The sequence below is a fragment of the Arachis ipaensis genome, chromosome B02, assembly GCF_000816755.2.
Source record: "Arachis ipaensis cultivar K30076 chromosome B02, Araip1.1, whole genome shotgun sequence".
Lineage (NCBI taxonomy): Eukaryota > Viridiplantae > Streptophyta > Magnoliopsida > Fabales > Fabaceae > Arachis > Arachis ipaensis.
The window spans coordinates 89,332,880-89,351,870 of NC_029786.2; the positions used below are offsets into that span (position 1 = coordinate 89,332,880).

The window sequence follows — 18,991 nt, forward strand, 5'->3', positions numbered from 1 at the left end:
ATTTGTCAAATCTAAATAAATAAAAAAAATCGATGTGTCCAAATTTTAAGAAGATTAAAAATTTAAATATATTTATAAATAGTTAAAAATTTAAATATCTGACCAACAGATCAAAAAACTTATTTGTCTTCTTCTCTCGTTATATTTTCAACCAAAGCCTGTGTCTTTGGAACTTGGATGAGCATGATGATGTAATCCGCACACAGACTCCAACCGAGAGAAAAGCAAAACCAGCGAATCTCTGCTGTCTTATCTCCAATATAAATTGGAACGGAATCGACACACAGGTCAAATCAAACACTGAACACTCTAAAGTCTAAAGTCTAAACTTATAATAAAAAACAAAAAAGAAAAGAAAAGGGGAGAAATTTCCCATGGCAGAAAGAGTAGAGGGATTCAACTTCGAGCAAAGGCATGGGAAAGAGAGGGTAAGGGTGGCTCGCGTGTGGAAGACGAAGGAAGGAAAACACTACGTTGTGGAGTGGCGAGTCGGCATCAGCCTCCTCTCGGATTGTGTCAACTCTTATCTCCGTGATGACAACTCCGATATAGTTGCCACTGACACCATGAAGAACACTGTAACCTTCTTCTTCCTCTCTTCTTCTGTGTTAGTAATTTTCTGCGTGATTTGTACCACTATCCAAAGTTAAAATTTTAAGCTCTGATATCTATCTGTTTGTATGTTGATATTTGGAGTGCGAATCTATTTACTTTCTGATGGGATTTAAAATCAGTTATTTGCTTTTCTGAACTTTACCAGTTCAATATTTTAGTCTATTAAAAGATCTATTGTAAATGTTAACAAAACAATTATGCCTGAATCTCATATGCTGCTTTGTACCTTCTGTTGGTTTCAATTGTATTTTCTCAAGAAGTGGCTAAATAGATATGATGTTAGGTTTGTTTTGATTTGATCCTGTCTCTAGAAAGAAATAGACAAGAATACAAAGAGATATTGATTAGAGACCGATATTTTCTGCTTACATTTCTTGGAAACACAAGAACTGCAAGTATTTCTGTCTTAGATGCTTATAATATAATACCAGTATTTAAACTCAGATCACATAAAATGTTTACAACCCTGAATTTGCTTGCATATGATATGACATCTCCTGTATTAATTTTTAAATATCTTTGCTATTTGTCTTTCATCCTCCACCATCACATCTGTTCAATTTTGATTTTTTTTTTATGAAAATATTGCTAGGTATATGCAAAAGCCAAGGAGTGCTCTGAAATACTTTCTGTTGAGAACTTTGCTATTGAGCTTGCCAAGCACTTTATATCATTCTATAGGCAGGTCGGTGAATGGTAAAATACAGTATAATATCATTATTCAAATAAATCTACATTTGTTTTCTTTTATCCTTTATAATCCTCTTGCATTATACTCTCTCTCTTAAAATTTTCTTGCTAACAATTTTTCTTTGACCAAATTATTTATATCACATTATGGTTTTCGATTGAAGTTTGGAAAGGTTTAAGAGGAAAGCCGTTGGTTGGTTAACCTAATTTTTCAATGAGGATAAGTTTAGTGTGGTAGAGATGAGGATGCTTAGATGAATGATTGACCAAAGTCCAAACACTCGTAGACAATGCAAGGAATGGGGATATAAGAGAGAAAGCTAGAGTAGTGCCTACTTTTGAAAAGATGGTAGAATCTCGTGTTAGGTGCGTTGAACATATGAGGAGAAGATCGACGGAATATCCAGTTATGAAGGTGGATCAGGAAGATAGATACGAGGAAGATCTAAAAAGACCTTTTACTAGGTTTAGTCAAAGGAGATCTATGTATAAACAGTTTCACTGTAAACATGATATATGATAGGGTACAATGGTGTCGTTTAATCTATGTAGTCTACCCATCTAGTGGGATAAGACTTTGTTATTATTGTTGTTGTTATATTGTCTTCCTCCCCATAGTTTTTTGTTGCTTTATGGCTTTTCACAGGTTACTACAGCTATTGTAAACATTGTGGAAAAGCCATGGGAACGCATCATCGCGGATGGGCAACCTCATATGCATGGTTTGTTAGACTATGTTACATTCTACAATAGTATTTGTTTCAATATGGTATAGTTCATAGATTGTACCCTTTTCTAATTGCTTTTGGTTATACAATTTGTAATATTTGGCAAACAATTTTGGTTGCCTAACATATTTCAAATTTGTATTTCACTTCTTGCTTTTTTGCACCTTTAGTGGAACTAGCAATTTGAGTGAAACATTTCATTAGATTGTCAAAATGGAAAAATCCCACTTTCATCATATTTTTCTGCCTTGATGCTGTGTTGAATACTGGTGTAGCTAATTTAGATTCCGTGATTCAGTAATAAATTCCAGTTTGTTTCTTTTCAGCCCTCAAGTCCTTTGATTTTATTTTTATAAGGTTTCAAACTTGGATCTGAGAGGCATACAGTTGAGGCAATAGTAAAAAAGTCTGGTGCTCTACAGTTGACTTCTGGTGTTGAAGGATTATCAGTGCTGAAAACTACTAAGTTAAGTATGCTATATAGAAACCTGTACTTTGATTTTGATATAATATTTCCTGTGTATGTAATACATAATCTCTTAAACAGTATTTTGTTTTGGGTCCAAATTCTTCTAAAATATTATAGTTGGCGATTACTTTGATATTATGGTTTCACAATTATAGGAGAAGCATGGCATGATATGGTTTTGAGTTGAAAGGAAATTCCTTTTCCTGCTCGTGATCCCCTTCTTCTATCCCCCTAACGCTGGAAAGAATATCAAATGTATAAAGTAGGTATCGATAACAGAAACACAAAAAAGTATATTTGCAATTATATATAATAGATCTATATCTATAAGAAGGATCATCAACGTAGATTTTTCTAAAAAAAAAATTTTTAAAGAACCTGAAGAATTTTTATTTATAAAAATGTTCTAGAGTTTATTAAATGCCCAATAATGTTTAGAGGAAAGGGGCAGCCCGATGCACAAGCATCCTGTGTTAACGCAGGTCCTAGGAAGGGCCGCATCTAAAGGATGAATGTTATCAGTGGCTGTTTCGACAGCTTGAACCTGTGACCTTGAGGTACAGAGACAACTCAACTATTGCTCTAAGGCTCCCCTTCAATAAGATTTAGAGGAAGAGAAAGAAAACCTCTTTGGAACTATTAAAAAGGATCAAGTTCTAAATTTGACTACTAAAATTTTGAAAAGTTGGGGAAGTTCTTTTTTTTTTTATGTAACATACTCAAACTGATTTTAGTACTATAATACTCAAACCTTTCAAAATTTGTATGAGCATATGGATAACGACCTAGCATTTCTTGGAGATCTGGTTTCTGGCATCCATACTATGATGCTGAGTTTTTGTGACAAATATTGTGTCAACTTTCTTTTACTCTCCACTGATCCCGCTTTTACGAAATAGTAGCTGCTATTGGTCTCCCTTTGATTTACAGAGTTAAAAGCAAGATTGTTATATACAATCCCTTATTTTTGTTCTAACTTTAGTTTGGATTTGTTGTGAGCAGTCTGGTTTTGAAGGGTTTATACGAGACAAGTACACGGCTCTTCCTGAAACACGTGAAAGGATGCTGGCAACAGAAGTAACTGGTCTGTGGAGGTAAGACTTCATTGTTTCCTTAGACCTTTTTTTTCCCTATTAGTGAATCTTAATGAAGAGGTAAAAACAGAAATAGTTTCTGGTGTCGGAAAGAGTTATGCGATTTAAATCAATCACCTAAATCACATAGATATCTTGCAGGCTTAATTCTGACTTTTAAGCAACTTTATTACACTTCAGTTATCGTTTATTAATAAAAAGATTTTTATTGAGCATCATTAGGATTATTTAGCACCATCATGGAGAGAAGTTGTAATATCGCAATAACTATTGCCACCAATAGTTAAATGTGGAAATAGAGTCATGCTTCTAATGTAAATTGTAGGTACTCTTATGAATCACTAAGCAGCGTCCCACAGAAGCCACTTTACTTTGTGGAGAGGTACGACGATGTTAAAAGAGTTCTGCTTGAAACCTTTTTCGGTCCACCGAATGTGGGGGTGTACAGCCCATCTGTTCAAAACACTCTCTATCAAATGGCAAGGGCCACATTGAACAGGTATCTCTCTTCAATACTCTCCCTGTTTAGGGAGGCAATCGATGCTTCTTTATCCACTCTGCACCTCAGTGTAGAACGCGCAATCAGTTTGTGTTTATTTCCTACGTGCTTCAAATTTATTCTTTAGTTCAATCAAGTAGGGTCTGACAATTAACTTTATGCTTCAGATTTCCTGACATAGATTCTGTTCAACTAAAGATGCCAAATATTCATTTCCTACCAGTCAATATCTCAAATACAGGTGGTCAAATTGTAAAGGTATTCCCTCTTTTCCCTAAGAGTTCACTACATTAATAGAACCAATGAATAGAATGAAATGGAATAATTTTACATTTTCCCATTTTTAAGATATCAAAGCATGAAATGGAAGAAATTTCATCTCTGTTTTCTGTAAATAGAATTATAGAAGATGAAGAATAAGAAATTTTAGTAGCTTGCACTTTCTTCTCCTTTTGCCCAAATTTGGAGAGATCGGAAAATAAGAATATTCAATAGATTAGAATGGATTCAATCCAATGCCATTTTGTTCTATTCTATTCTATTATTAAGTATCCAACAGTGAAACTGAATACTCTTTCATGAATTCATGCAAGTCCTCAGACCATAAAGGTCCACCTCCACTATGTGCCACATAAGTTGAAGCCTTCATTTCATTCCCCACCATTCCATCACTTTCGATCATTCCAATCATAAATACCAAAGAATGGTAAACAACCACAGTTGTGAATTGACTGGGGTAGTATGAATGTTGAGTGAATGGTAAAGAACCACGGTTGTGAATTGACAAGTTCGGTTTTACATTCTCGTGGTTTTACAGTCTTACAAGCTTACCATCCAAAAACAAGCTAACTTGCATAAACTTTGAAAAAACTGATATACTCTTGATCCTATTAGCAATCTTATGTGTTTATATTTCGATTGGTTATGTCCTCAAATGTACAAGTTTGGTTATTGTTGTTGGTTACTCAAGTATCTGGTTATGTCATGCAATATTTATTCAATTATTAAGCTAATTCCATATAGATACTATTAAATTGTCAAGCAACAAAAGTAATATTTGCATTGATTAAAATATACTATAATAATAAGTCCTATATTGAATTATTTTTACAATGTTGCCTTTCACTTTTCGAGTTTATGGTCCAAGTTTATTAAGACCACATTAGCTTGCCTCAACTCTCCTCATCAGCAAGTTTATTATTATTATTATTAGAGAAACTCTAGGGAACCAATTATAGCATAAGCCAATTCAGTTAACTCTTATTTGTTTCTAATTTTGAAATTCCAGAAAATGGGGAGTAGTGAGGAGTTGTTTTATTTTTTTTTATGTAAATAACATTTTTCAACTAATTGGCTATAATTGGCTATATCCCAAGTTGGTCCCTAGCGGAATCCTTCTTATTATTGTTATTGTTATTGTTTGGTAACTTCTTTAGGCACTCTTGATTTATAGTTTTTAATAATTGTGCGTTTAAGCAAAGTGACAGATAAAAAGATACAGAATAGTAGTGTGTAATCCCCCTTTTATGAAAACTTCTGGTATGATGAATAATATAAATAAAATTTTGAATGCAATGTATTGGAATTTGCTTCCAATGCATAGGTAGTTTAAACCCTAATTTAATATCTTAAAGCTGTTAAATGATGGTGTTTGTGCAGTTTAACGATGATGTATACTTACCCACGGACGAGCCACATGGGTCTATTCAAGCTACATTGAGCCGCTTTTGGTCAAAGATGTAGGAACTGCTGAAACACCACAGATCATCCTTTCTGATCAAAATAACATGTTATATATAAATAATGTTGGTTATGCTTTTCCAGCTGTTTCTTTACATGCCCTTTCTTCAGAATAAAATGTATAGGCAAGAACTGCTTGGTATGGCCAGTTTGAAAATCTGAACATAAAGAGAAATTCCGGATATCATTATGGGAAAATATGGATTAATGTTAATTAGTAATGGCTGATATTGTTATCCTCTACAAAACGGAAACATTCTCTTGTTTTCATCATTCATGCATGTATATAGTATATACCAAGTTTTTGTCAGGTTCTTTTGAGATTCCTCAACGTGATATTGTCTTGTCTTGTGGTGCCGAAAGTGTTTGAAACATTTGCAAGTTCGTTCCAAAGGGGGCAAGATATCAAAAGTCACGTTTGGCACTTCAAATGACTGAATCTCTTTGCCACTCATGCAAATCATATATGCTAATCACCGAGTTGGATTTTGTCACCACGAGTCTGGATCCATCGTCGCTGAATTTCACATTAACGCAACTATTTTTTTCTAGCTTGCAGAAGTTTGACCATTGGCAAATGGGAGTCTAATCCAGGTCGAGAACTCTTCAGGTGTTCTTAGTTCGAACTAAGATAGAAGCAAAGTAGTAGCAGAAGTAACAATTATAACGAGTTCATAATAACAAGCGAGAGTGAACAAGCATATATAGCTAAAAAATAAGAAAGCTACTAGTATAAAAAAAAGAATAGCCAACTTCTAAAGAACACAATTAATTCCATGATGCTTGGATTCACATGAGAGCAAAATCATTAGAAAGCTTATTGTCTCTAGTATATTCTTACCCTTAACTATGGATTTTGGAAGTTTGTTGCCTAAGACTTCTTAAGTGCACAAAACTAATAGGAAACTTGGTGTTTCTAGTATATCCCTGTCTAAAATCAACTCTGTTAGAGGTCTCTAAGGAGTTATATTCATATTTGAATAAACTAATAGGAAGTTGATCTGTGAGATAGGAAAGTTTTAGTTTTGCCCTGTATTTTGAGCTAGGTTGCCCATAAAATTTAGGAACTGAAGATTTGTTTCCTTAACATCATTTTTGAATAGAGTTTGTAATTTCAATGTCGTTTGCCTACGTTACAATGTAGAGCATTTTAGCTTGCGACCTCCACTAGAGTAAACCTAGAGTGTTAGTAAAAGTGTCAATTTAGTCCAAAGCTTAGGGTTAGCCTTCAACCCTCCAAAATAATTCTAGCCCACAACCTTAAAAATTACAAAATCATATTTTGTAAGTCTAGCCCTAATTAAGTCCTTCCAACAAAAATCAAAATAGGGCTGGCCTATAAGTCTACAAGCCCTACCAAGTTAATTTTCGATTTTTTTTTGTATTTCTATCTGCTTTCTTAGCTGGTGTTTGAATTGTGCTTCATTATTTCTTGGGAGTGGATCCTCTCCAGTGGAAAAAAAACTGGATGGTATCCAGTGGAAGATCTCACCCTTCATTGCATTCTCTCTCTCATTTATTTTTGGTCCCACTTGAAAAATTGAAGGTGGGAGATTACACTGTATTCTCTCCAGTGACAAAAAAAATGGAGAGGATCCATTTGGTTATTTCTTTGATAATACTATATGTTTTTACTGTTTCCTTTTCTTTTTAAATTGTTTTAATTCAAGTTCCACAAATGGTATATACTATTTTATTTCATTCTGTAGAAATTTCTCATTACATTATTCTTTTTCCGGAGGTTATTAGGCGCCCATGTGAATCAAAATATATTAAGAAAAATTATAATGAAGCTTAAACGAATTTAGTATTTTTTTTTCTAATTACATATTCTCAAATTTATTTCATCAAATTATTCACCATAATTAATTAACTATAGAGAAGCGGAATAAAGTGTTGCCAAATGACTTGAGTGATAATTTGTGAGGGGTCTTCTGAATATGTATTTTATCATTTTATGCACTTGCACAACAGTTTTTCTTTTATAAAATTTAGTTTAAAAAGTTGTTTCAAAAATGTTATAATTCTCACTAATGTTTAATTTAGGGTGTTAAACGAATTATTAAGGGTATGTCTAAAATAAGTATAATAACTTTGTGCGTATTGAATGAATTATATTTTATAAATTATTTTAAAATCCATTACCTAGTGAGCTTCATAATAAGTAATCAATTTGTTTTGCAAATGACTTTGTTGTCAGGTTCTTGCCTAGAAAAGATATAGTAAATACTGTAGCTTTCGGATGTCCTAGCTTAAACAGAAAAGTGATAAACTCAGCGAAGCGTCTGAGGGCACATTTGAATCTCCACTTTCTATATAATATATGTATATTGGAATGTCTGTAATGTCTTTATATATTTAGTGTTTAGGATTTTAAAGATTTAGGATTCTAGATTTATAATTTAAAATATAGAGATTATAATTTTAAGATTTACAAGTTTAGAAATTTACAATTTAGAATTTAAGAATTAGGGTTTTATGATTTAGAATTTTGTATTTAATTTTTAAAATTTTAGAGATTTTAGATTTAATTTAAGATTTAAAATTTTATGAGTTTAAGATTTATAATTTTAAGAGTTAGAGTTTTAAGATTTAAGTTTTAAAGTTTAAAATTTGTGTATTTAGAGTTTACTTATTTTTCAGTGTGTATGTTCTATTCTTTTGATTTCTTGATAGATATAGTTAAAGAGATATTATTAAAGAGCAAAGAAAAGGGTGATGAGATAGTGAATGCCATGTTTAATTTCTTGATGTATATAGTTAAAAGTTGGATTTAATATGATCAGTGCACATTATTAACATTTATTTTTCAAAAATTTTATTTTTTACGCATAAAAATGACAAAGGGATAGAACAAACTAATGACTTTTAATAAGTTTTATGTGTGATGTTGAGATAGAGAATGTATTAAAAAAAAAAAAAGAGGATTAGGTGACCCATGAGTTGGCCCTAGGGCTTTTGGCTCATGAGGGCTTTTGGCCCTAAGAGCTTTTTAAAAATTTGACCCTATTAGTTATAGGGCTTTTTATTCTTCTGACCCTATAAAATAGGGCCAAAACCCTATAGAGCCAAACATATTGACACGATTAAGTATTTGGGACTTAATGAATCTATGAAAAGAGGTTTGACATGATTGATAATCATAATTCAGTTGTACTATATGCACACCACTTTTAGTCACTATTTTCAGCCATCGTATTTGTATACATATATAATAAAAAATTTAAAAATTAAAAATCAAAACTTTACTCTTACTCTTTACATGCATTGAAACAACCGTTCCTCTTTCTCGTTCCCTCACTCTCACTCTCACTCTCCGACACTACTCCATCTGCATTCTCATTCTCAAAGGCGATTCTCCTTCCCCCTCTCTCTCTCCGGTGGTACAATTCTCCTTTGCTCTCTTTCAAGCGCAGTTGCGATTCTCCTTTCTCTGTCTCAGGCATGATGCTCTCTATCTTAGGCGCGAACTTCTTCGACTGTATTTTTCTTGTTTGATTCTGCAAGGTAAGCTTTTATTCTTTGTACTTCTATCAGCTTCTTCGACGGTATTTTTCTTGTTCGTTTTGAGCTTCTATAAATCAATTTGTGTTGTGCATAGTTTGTACTCTCAAACAAAAATTTATACTAATAGCATGGTTATGCTGGATATTCACAAAGGTTAACACATATTCCAATTTCTTATCCCTTTTCACAATAATCCTAACTTTACAATTTTGCTCGGAAGTTGGATTTGTCTTCTTTAGTGGATCGATTTTTGATCTTCAATAACCAGCTATAGAACATACCAAGATTTGGTATGTAATATGTCTATTTTGATCCCACTTAGTAGTTCTTATATTCTATGAAAAACCAACCCTCTTTACATAATTGGTATAAAAAGCTTCATAATCTTTCACAGAGGAGAATGTCATTCCTATGCTTGGAACAACCTAAAACATGGACAATAAAAAATTTAAAATCAAATCAGGAATAAAAAATGGATAATAAAAAAATTAAAATCAAATTAGAGCCATCTGCATATGTAAAATTTTCTCAATGGCTTACAAAAAATTTTAAACGTGCAAGCTATCAATTTGACTCTAATTCAGGGGCTAAACATTTTTCTCATTACACAGATTTATAACATAAATTTTTTAGGATGCAATCACACAACATACATGATGTAATTGGGAAGAATTTCTTTCTGGAACCAAATAAAAGGACCTAAATGACATAATGAAGCCACAAATAAAAAGCATTGGCCAAATCAGAAGCATTTACATAACTAGATATACAGATAACTACAACTCAACATACATAATACATTGATCAACTGGAGCAAATAAACTCTCCATTAGAAACCAAATATGTAATTAAACCATTCAGGAATAAAAAATGGATAATAAAAAAATTGAATCAAATCAGGAATAAAAAATTAACATACGAAGTAAATTAAACACAGACCTCATCATTCGAGCTTGTGGATTTCATTGAATCAAAATTTATAATAAAAACCCTAAGATAACAAGAACCAGAAACGACGCTGAGAAGAGTTTTTGTGAACCACAGGATCAAAGCAGAAAAGAGAGAAGCGTGGAGAAGAGAAGAAAGCGAGGAATGAGATCGACACAATCGAAGAGAAGAGAAGTGAGGTGCATGCAATGGAACCCCTCTGCCGAGAAGAGAAGAAATTGCGATTGAAAGAGGAGATTTTTGGCGCGATGAAGAAACTCCTAGGCGCGTTGTATTGTCTCTGAATCCTAGTGCATCCTTATACATAACCGTATCTCTACTGTATTCCAGTGAGAATGGCTAAATTGGTGACTGAAAAGTGGTGTACAAATAGCATTTTTCTTTAAATACAGTAATAAATTACCAAGACCGACCTCTATACCTCTTTCTTCATAAGATAAAACCTCTTTAGGGCATGATAATATCTCTTCTTCTTCACCATTAAGCAACAATAGTCAACATGCCATTACTAGTGCCAATATTATTTCTCATCAAGAGAACATCATAGTAGACAATGTAAATTCTATACAAAGGCAGAAGCATGATCCTTCATCTAATCCTTCTTCATCCTCTAATCCAAGTTAGAGACATCAACTTCATCAAAATACTCATTCCATGTTGACAAGATTAAAGACAGGTTCTTCTAAACCCAAAATTTTATTTTCTTTTATAATAACTCACACTGAGGTTGAACAACCTCCTAAGAATGCTCAAAATGTTTTAGCTATACCACATTGGAAACATGCTATGATAGATGAGTTTCAAGCTCTAAAAAGAACTAATACATGGGCATTAGTGCCTAAACCTGAAAATGCTAAAGTGATAGGATGTAAATGGATTTTCACCATTTAAAAAAATCCAAATGGAACTATTCAGAAGTATAAGGCCAGATTAGTGGCACAAGGATTCCATCAACAAGAGGGTTTTGACTTTGAACAAGTCTTTAGTCCTATAACTAGACCTATTACAGTTAGATTAATCCTTACTTTAGTTCTCTCTAAAGGTTGTCAATAAGACAATTTAACTTTAACAACGTATTTCTAAATAGTGATTTACATCAAATTCTATTTATGTCATAGCCAATAGGCTTTGAAGATAAAATTTATACTCATGTTTGCAAATTAAATAAATTTCTCTATGGCTTGAAACAAGTTCCTAGAGAATGGTTCCTTAAACTTAGCAACACACTGCATACCTTTGGTTTTGTGAATGCAAAGTCAGATACTTCATTGTGCATTAGGAAAGCTTTTAATTCTGTTATTTATATATTGTGTTATGTTGATGATATCATTATAACTGAAAATAATGCCACTCCTGTTGCTTATATGATCAAGAAGCTTGACACTATATTTTCACTCAAGGACTTAGGAGAATTAAGTTAATTTTTAGGAATAGAAGTACATAGAACCAACTTAAACCAACTTCATCTCTCTCAAGCTAAGTATGTTTCAGATTTATTATCAAAATTAGGCATGGCTCAGGTAAGTTCAATGCCAACCCTTATGGTGTCTTCTCTTTAATTATTGTCTACAAGTTTAGAGAAATTTGAAGATGCAAAGCTGTATCGAATGGTTGTTGGTTCACTTTTCTATACAAAACTAAAGGGTTCCTTTTCTATTCTTGGTGCATTCACCAAGGTTCAAACCCAGGTGTAGCGTATTAAGAGGCACGTGGATTACCATCTGAGCTAAAGTCTCAGCTGCGATTTTAGATTATATAGTTTCTTTGATTCTGATTGGGCTGTAAATTTAGAGGATAGAAGGCATGTGTCAGGTTTTTGTGTCTATTTTGGGGCTAATTTGTTTTCTTGGTGTTGTAGGAAATAAGCTACTATCAGTAGATCTTCCACAGAGGCCGAGTTTAGAAGTTTAGCGGCTTGTGAGGTAAAGTTACAATGGATGAGAAATATTTTAGAAGAGCTGGATGTCTATCTCCAGACAGCCCCAACTATATACTGTGATAATTTAAGCACAATTTTGTTGATGGCAAATCTAATTTTGCATGACAAGACCAAATATATTCATATTGAAGTTCAGCTTGTTCGAGAGAAAATAATCCAGAAACAACTACATGTCATGCATATTCCAGAGATGGACGAAGTGGCTGATCTTCTAACCAAGCCTTTGACGACTACCATGTTTGAGCGGTTGAAGAGCAAACTTCGAGTTGTTCTGAGACCAGACTCGTGTTTGAGGGGGGTGTAAAGGGAAATAAATCTTTTTTCTTTAAGAATTAATATGATCAAGAACAAGATTGAAAGAAGTGTAATTAGTTATGTTAGTTAGCTTTGTGTAATCTTTAGCTTATTTAGTGCTTTTGGATTAGATTCCTGAATTAAGAAAAATATATAAGGCTTTAGCCAAGTGTGGTTTAAGTGTGTAACTTTCTAATAACAATTCAGGATTTATTTCCAAGAGTCACAATATTATTCCTCTGCACAATACTCATCTCTTATTTTTTTTGCTGTATAATTCTTTTCTTTAGTGTTGTTGCTATTATTATCCTTGATTTGGTTGAAGTTGAGAAGTTTACCAAGAATTTGAGAGAGCTTCACGGTTATAAGGGTGATGAGGATTTGACTTTTATATGGAGCGAACATTTTTCATTTATGCTAATGACCAATGAGTATGGACAATGTTGAAGTTAGTTGAGGATGTAAGTGATGTTGGTATTATGCAATATTTGTAGGTTAGTTGGTATAAATTTTTCAATTAATATGTGTCTATTTTTAGATGATTGTTTGACTTGGTGTTTTAATCTTTGTAAGTGATGGGAGCTTGGTTGATGTGTGTGGGTCGAACTCAAGAGATGAGGTACATGAAAGATGGTTACGATAGGGATAATATGGAAAAAATCATATTGGAGAGTGTTGAGAAAGGAAAGATGCTGCAAGAGACCTTGGAGAAACTTGACATGAAGGATGAAGAAATAAGGTTGTTAAAAGGGAGTTTAACAATAGATGAAGAAGGAGGAAAGAATTTTAAGAAGGGCAAGGCCGATCTTGAAAGTAGGGTTGTGGAACTGTCCTTAGAAAGGAAGAATGTGAAAATGGGAAGAGATAGCTATGGGTTGGAGATGTTTGCTGCTGGGTTTGATAGGGCTATAGCAAAGGTGAAGTTTATTGCACTTGATATTGACTCCGAGATATATTGAGAAAAAGAGAGTTGAGGTTTGAATTTTTGATATTCATAGAAATGTAATGGCTTGGTTGAGGATACCGTGAATCTGCGTATAGATTGCATGTGTATTTTGCTTGTGATATGTTTTGATATGATAATAGGTGGGCCGACTTATATGTTGGTTCCAATATGTCATAATGGAAAAGAAAAAAGAAACATATAATGAAAATAATAAAAAGTTTTAGAAAAATAAATAATGATGTGCTTTTATTGTAAAACCTTTATGATGGAAGGTGCATGAGTGTGCCTCGTTAAAACCTCTTCTGGCAAAATCGTATGTGGAATAAAATCCAAGTAGTAGGAAAAAGAGTACATCACATTGTCCTGACTTACAATGTTAACTATAATAGAATTTAAAAGAGATATTCCATGTGCTTGGTAATTCACTGCCTTCTAAAGTCTGAAGAATATATGCTCCTCATCTTATAACATTTGCTACTTTGAATGGTCCTTCTTAATTTGTAGCAAGCTTTCCATGCCTATTGGATTTTCCAGCTTCCTCGGTTTTCCTGAGAACGAGGTTGCCTTGATTGAATGATCTTGGCTTGATCTTTTTATTGTACAACTGAGCTATAGCTGGTTGTGTTGCTCGTTGTTGAATTAGTACCTTTCTCATCTTTCTTCAATAATGTTGAGCTCGGCTAATCTAAGCTTAGCACTGGCCTCGTCGGTTAGGATATCTGTTCGACAAGAATGGTGAGAGATTTCAATTGGTATCTATAACCATACACTAGTCTGAATGGAGTTCCTTCATTGTGGAGTGTTGAGTTGTGTTATAACTCCATAAGATTTCTGGAATGAGCTCGGCCCACTGTCTTTTGGAATCGTTTAGTTTCTTTTGTAATGTCTGCAATATGAACTTATTGGTAGCCTCAGCTAAACCATTAGTTTGAGAATTCTCCACAGATGAAAATTGATGATAAATTTTGAAATTTTGTAAAAAACTAGTGAAATATTTATCAATGAATTACCTACTATTATTAGTTATAATAAATTGTAGTATACCAAATCTGCATATTATGTGTTTCCAGACAAATGAGATCATCTTTTTAGAGGCGATCTTTGTTAGAGGTGCGGCCTCTATCCACTTAATAAAATAGTCTATACCAACAATTAGAAATTTTACCTGACCTAATGCTTGTGGAAAAGGACCAAGGATGTCCAACCCCCACTTACTAAAGGGCCAGGTTACCTCTGATGTGTGCAATTGCTCTGCGGGATTGTTAGTTATTGGTGCATGGTGTTGGCAGTGATCATAGTGTTTGACTTTGTTCATGTAGTCTTGCTATAATGTAGGCCAGTAATATTTTGATCTAATAATTTTTTATGCTAGACTTCTGCCCCCTATGTATGTTCCATAAACTCCTTCATGGACTTCATCCATGGAGAGTTTGGCATTGGCATTACTAAGACATGTTAACAATAGCTTGGTGAACCCGCATCGGTATAGCTCGACTCCCATGAGTGTAAAGAAATTTGCTTGTTGTTTGAACTTGCTCTTGTCTTTGATGTTTTCTGGGATATCCGGTGTTTAAGTATTGTATAAATGGTACTCTCCAATCTATTTCCTGTGTAATACCTAGAATATATGTTAGTATAACATTGGGCTCATCCAGTGTTAGTTAGGATATGCTCGACACATAAGGTTGGTTCCTAGTGGTGGCTAGTTTTAATAAAATATCAACTCGGCAGTCTTGCTCCTAAGGTATATGTGATATTTCAAATGTCAAAAAGCAGGAGGTAAGTTTGTTGACAATTGACAAGTTTTATTCTAACAAATTATCCCTTGTTTGGAAGTTACCTATTACTTGTTGTACAACCAGAAGTGAATCACATTTGATAATGAGGTGACTTATACCAAGAATGTGAGTGAGTTTGAGACTAGTAATGAGTGTTTTGCATTTTGCTTGATTATTGCTAGCCTTAAATGTGAATTACAAAGACTATTTGATGATTGTTTCTTGGCTATCTTTGAGTAATAGTCCGGCTCCAAAACCTTGTGTGTTGGACGCTCCATCGACATATAGTGTCCATGTTGTGTGAGTAGGAGTGGGGTCATGACATGTCAGTTCTGCGATAAAGTTTAATTTTTGAGATTTTAGGGAACATCGGGTGTAGTACCTGATGTCATATTCTAAGAGGTCAATAGACCACTTGATTAGTCATCCAGAAAGTTTGGGTCTTATTAGAATTTGTCGTAGTGGTTGTTCTGTTCAAACAATGATGGTGTGGCTTTGAAAGTGGTGCCTTAGTCGTCTGGCTATTGTTACAAGAGCTAGGACTAGTTTCTCTAGCTTCAGATATTTAAGCTTGGTATTCTGAAGTGACTTACTCACAAAGTATACTAGTTGTTGTTCTTTATCTACTTCTGTAATTAAAACAGAACTCACAGCATAGTCAGTTACATATAAGTAAAGGTACAATGGTTTACCAATGTTTGTTTTTTGAAGTATTAGGGGTGAAGATAGTATGGCTTTGAGCTCGGTGAAGGCTTGATCGCAAGCTTCTATCCATATGAATTCCTTTTGTTTTCTTAAAGTCTTGAAGAAATTATGTGATTGGTGGGCTATCTAAGGTAAGAACCTTGAGAGGGTTGCTAGCCGACTAGTGAGTTGTTGGACTACCTTGATTGATTGAGGGCTTCTCATTTTCAATATTGCTTTGCATTTTTTTTTGTGTTGGATTCTCTACTTTGGTAGGTTAACATTAAGCCTAAGAACTTTTCTTCGTGTACTCCAAATGCGTATTTTTTGAGATTCAGCATCATGTTATATATCTTAATTGTTGAAAAATTTCTTCGAGGTCGTTGATATTATAACTGCTTCTGAACTTAGTTTTTGCCACTATATCATCTATATATACCTTTATATTTCGGCCGATATGGCTGACAAAGACTTTATTCTAGTCTTTGATATATAGCACTTGCGTTTTTGAGCCCAAAGGGCATAATCTTATAATAGAAATTGCCATAGTTAGTAATAAAAACAGTCTTATCCTGGTCGTCCAGATACATAAGTATTCGGTTATAGCAAAAATAAGCATCCATAAAATTTAATCATTGAAAACTAGATGAGCTATCAACTAATTTATCAATACAGGATAAAGGATATGCATCCTTCGGATAGGCTTTGTTAAGGTTAGTGAAGTCTATAGACATCCTACATTTTCCATTGTGTTTCTTGACCGTGACTACATTTGCTAGCAGACTTGTGAATCGGATTTCCTTTATAAAACTCATATCAAGCAACTTCTGAGTTTCCTCTAGAGATTGCTTCTTTTTGTCAGTACCGATGTGTCTCTTTTTTGTGCTATAAGACGAATTGAAGGGTTGAGAACTAGCCTATGGCAAATGATGTTTGGGTCGATCTCAGGCATATCTTCCGGGGTTTAGGCAAATAGGTCAATGTTTTACAGCAACAACTTGGTGAGTTGTTCTTTTTCTTGTCCGTGTAGTGCATCTCCTACGTAACTGAATTTATTTTTGTCCTCCGTTAATGCCACCTTGGTCTAGGCGTTTATTGGCATAAGTCGTTCCTAAATGTTTGCTCTGGGGTCGAGTTTTTCAAATGTGGGCAAGCTCTCCGAGTTATAAACTGTATGGATATACTGCTGCTCAGGTTGCTTTGGGGGATTCACTTTAAGGCTTGTGTTATAGCATTGTCTAGCCTCTTTCTGATTAGTGTGAACTGTGACGACTGTGTTATCCTGCATACAAAACTTAACATACAGGTATACAGTGAAAACAATTGCACCGAATGTATTCAAAGAAAGTCTCCCTAGAATGATATTATATGGACTTCGATAGTCCAGAACTAAGTATTTTATATCTAAGGTTTTAAAGGATATTCACCTAAGGTTGTTTGTAATCATATATAGCCATGTATTGGAACGTGCTCACCTGAGAAACCTACTAATTCACCAGTTGATGGTTGTAGGACTTTGTCACTTAACCTCATTTTTCGTTATTTGGAATAGAATAGCATGTCCGTGCTACTTCCCAGATCTAAAAGGACTTTTTTTTTTACCAATAGCTCGCTGACTTGAAGAGATATGACTACATAGTTGTCTAGGTTTTTATCCATCGCTTTGAAGTCTGAAGGTTTAAATGTTATCTTTGGGATGTTCTTATTGGTGGTTGAGGTCAGTTTGGACCCAGTTACTAACATCATGGCCCTATACAACCTCTTTCTGACAGAGTTACTGCTTTCTCCACTTGCGAAACCACAAAAAATACAGTTAATAATGCCACGAGATTGATTGGGATTTTTGTTTACCTTTTTTCCTTTATCTCTGTAACTATCGCTTGATTTTGAATGTTGGCCGAGGTCTGCTGTGTTTTTCCTTTGTCCCTGACTATCGATGTATTTTTCTAATAGGCCCTGGCGAGCTAGTTTCTTGAGGAAGTCCTTTGCTATAACACAATCGTCTATGGTATGCCTGTATTTCTGATGGAAGGTGCAATACTTGGACTTATCCACGTATTGATGGTCTTGATAGGTTCTAGCCTTGTTTGGTTGTTTAATTAACTTGGAATGCAAGATGTCTTTGATGATGTCCTCCCTTTTGGTATTGAATGGGAGTGTATGTGTCATGTTTTGGGGACAATTTGAATGATTTTTGGTCCTACTTGTTGTTTTGGTGTTTGTTTTGTTTATCCTCTTCTTGGTCGGGGGTAGGTTTTTCTGCCCTCTGAATTTGTCGGAATTCTTCTATATTAATTTGACTTGTTGCCTTTTTCCAAAACTTGGTTAGTGTCTTTGGTTTTGTTACAACTATGGTCTCCTGAAAATTTTCAGAGTGGAGTCCTTTCTTCAACGCATGTAAGTGAACCTCTGGATTGATGAGGTTATGTATTTCCACAACTGCCTTAGCGAATCTCATTATATAATCATTGAGACTTTCGTGTTGTCCTCGCTTCATGGTGCTAAAGTAATTTGAGTCATGTACATAGTTTTTTGAAGCTACAAAATTGTTGACGAATAGGTCAGCAAACTCATCGAAGCTTGATATAGAACCTACAGGTAAACTAGATCAAGGTAGCACTGTGTAAAAAAGTTGGAAATGTGCGACAAAGTATTAGATCAGATGCACCATTCATGAACATCATTGAGTAGATTTTGTTGATGTGGATGTTAGAATCATGGATTCCCTCATAGGGTTTCAGCATCGTCAGCAGATTAAAATTTCTGGGCATTTAAAAGCTCATAATTTTCTTTGAAAAGGGATTGGTTCTTTTTACTGACGACTTTGGGGTGACTATCACCGCAGCTTTGGCTTTTGAGGTATGATCCTCATCATCGTCATCATCATCAGGATTCTTCTGTCCCCCCTTATTGTGGTGGCCATTCTACTTTTGATTTAATAACTCGGTCATCCGTTGGATCTTTGCTTGCAGTGACTCATTGATGGCTAATAGCTCAGTCTCAGTGGGAGGGGGTGGAAGAAGATTGTTTAGTTTTTCCTCCATTAATTATATTCCTATA

At 34.2% G+C, this 18,991-nt stretch overlaps 1 protein-coding gene across 1 annotated transcript; it reads left to right on the forward strand.

Moving 5' to 3' along the window:
- LOC107625653 (uricase-2 isozyme 2) lies at nucleotides 317–6,150 on the forward strand (the record flags this gene model as incomplete). Its single annotated transcript, XM_016328350.2, is given in 8 exon segments — nucleotides 317–578; nucleotides 1,208–1,300; nucleotides 1,952–2,027; nucleotides 2,391–2,500; nucleotides 3,505–3,596; nucleotides 3,922–4,095; nucleotides 4,263–4,353; nucleotides 5,755–6,150. Coding segments are annotated over 8 exon segments (924 nt in total). The 3' UTR covers nucleotides 5,839–6,150.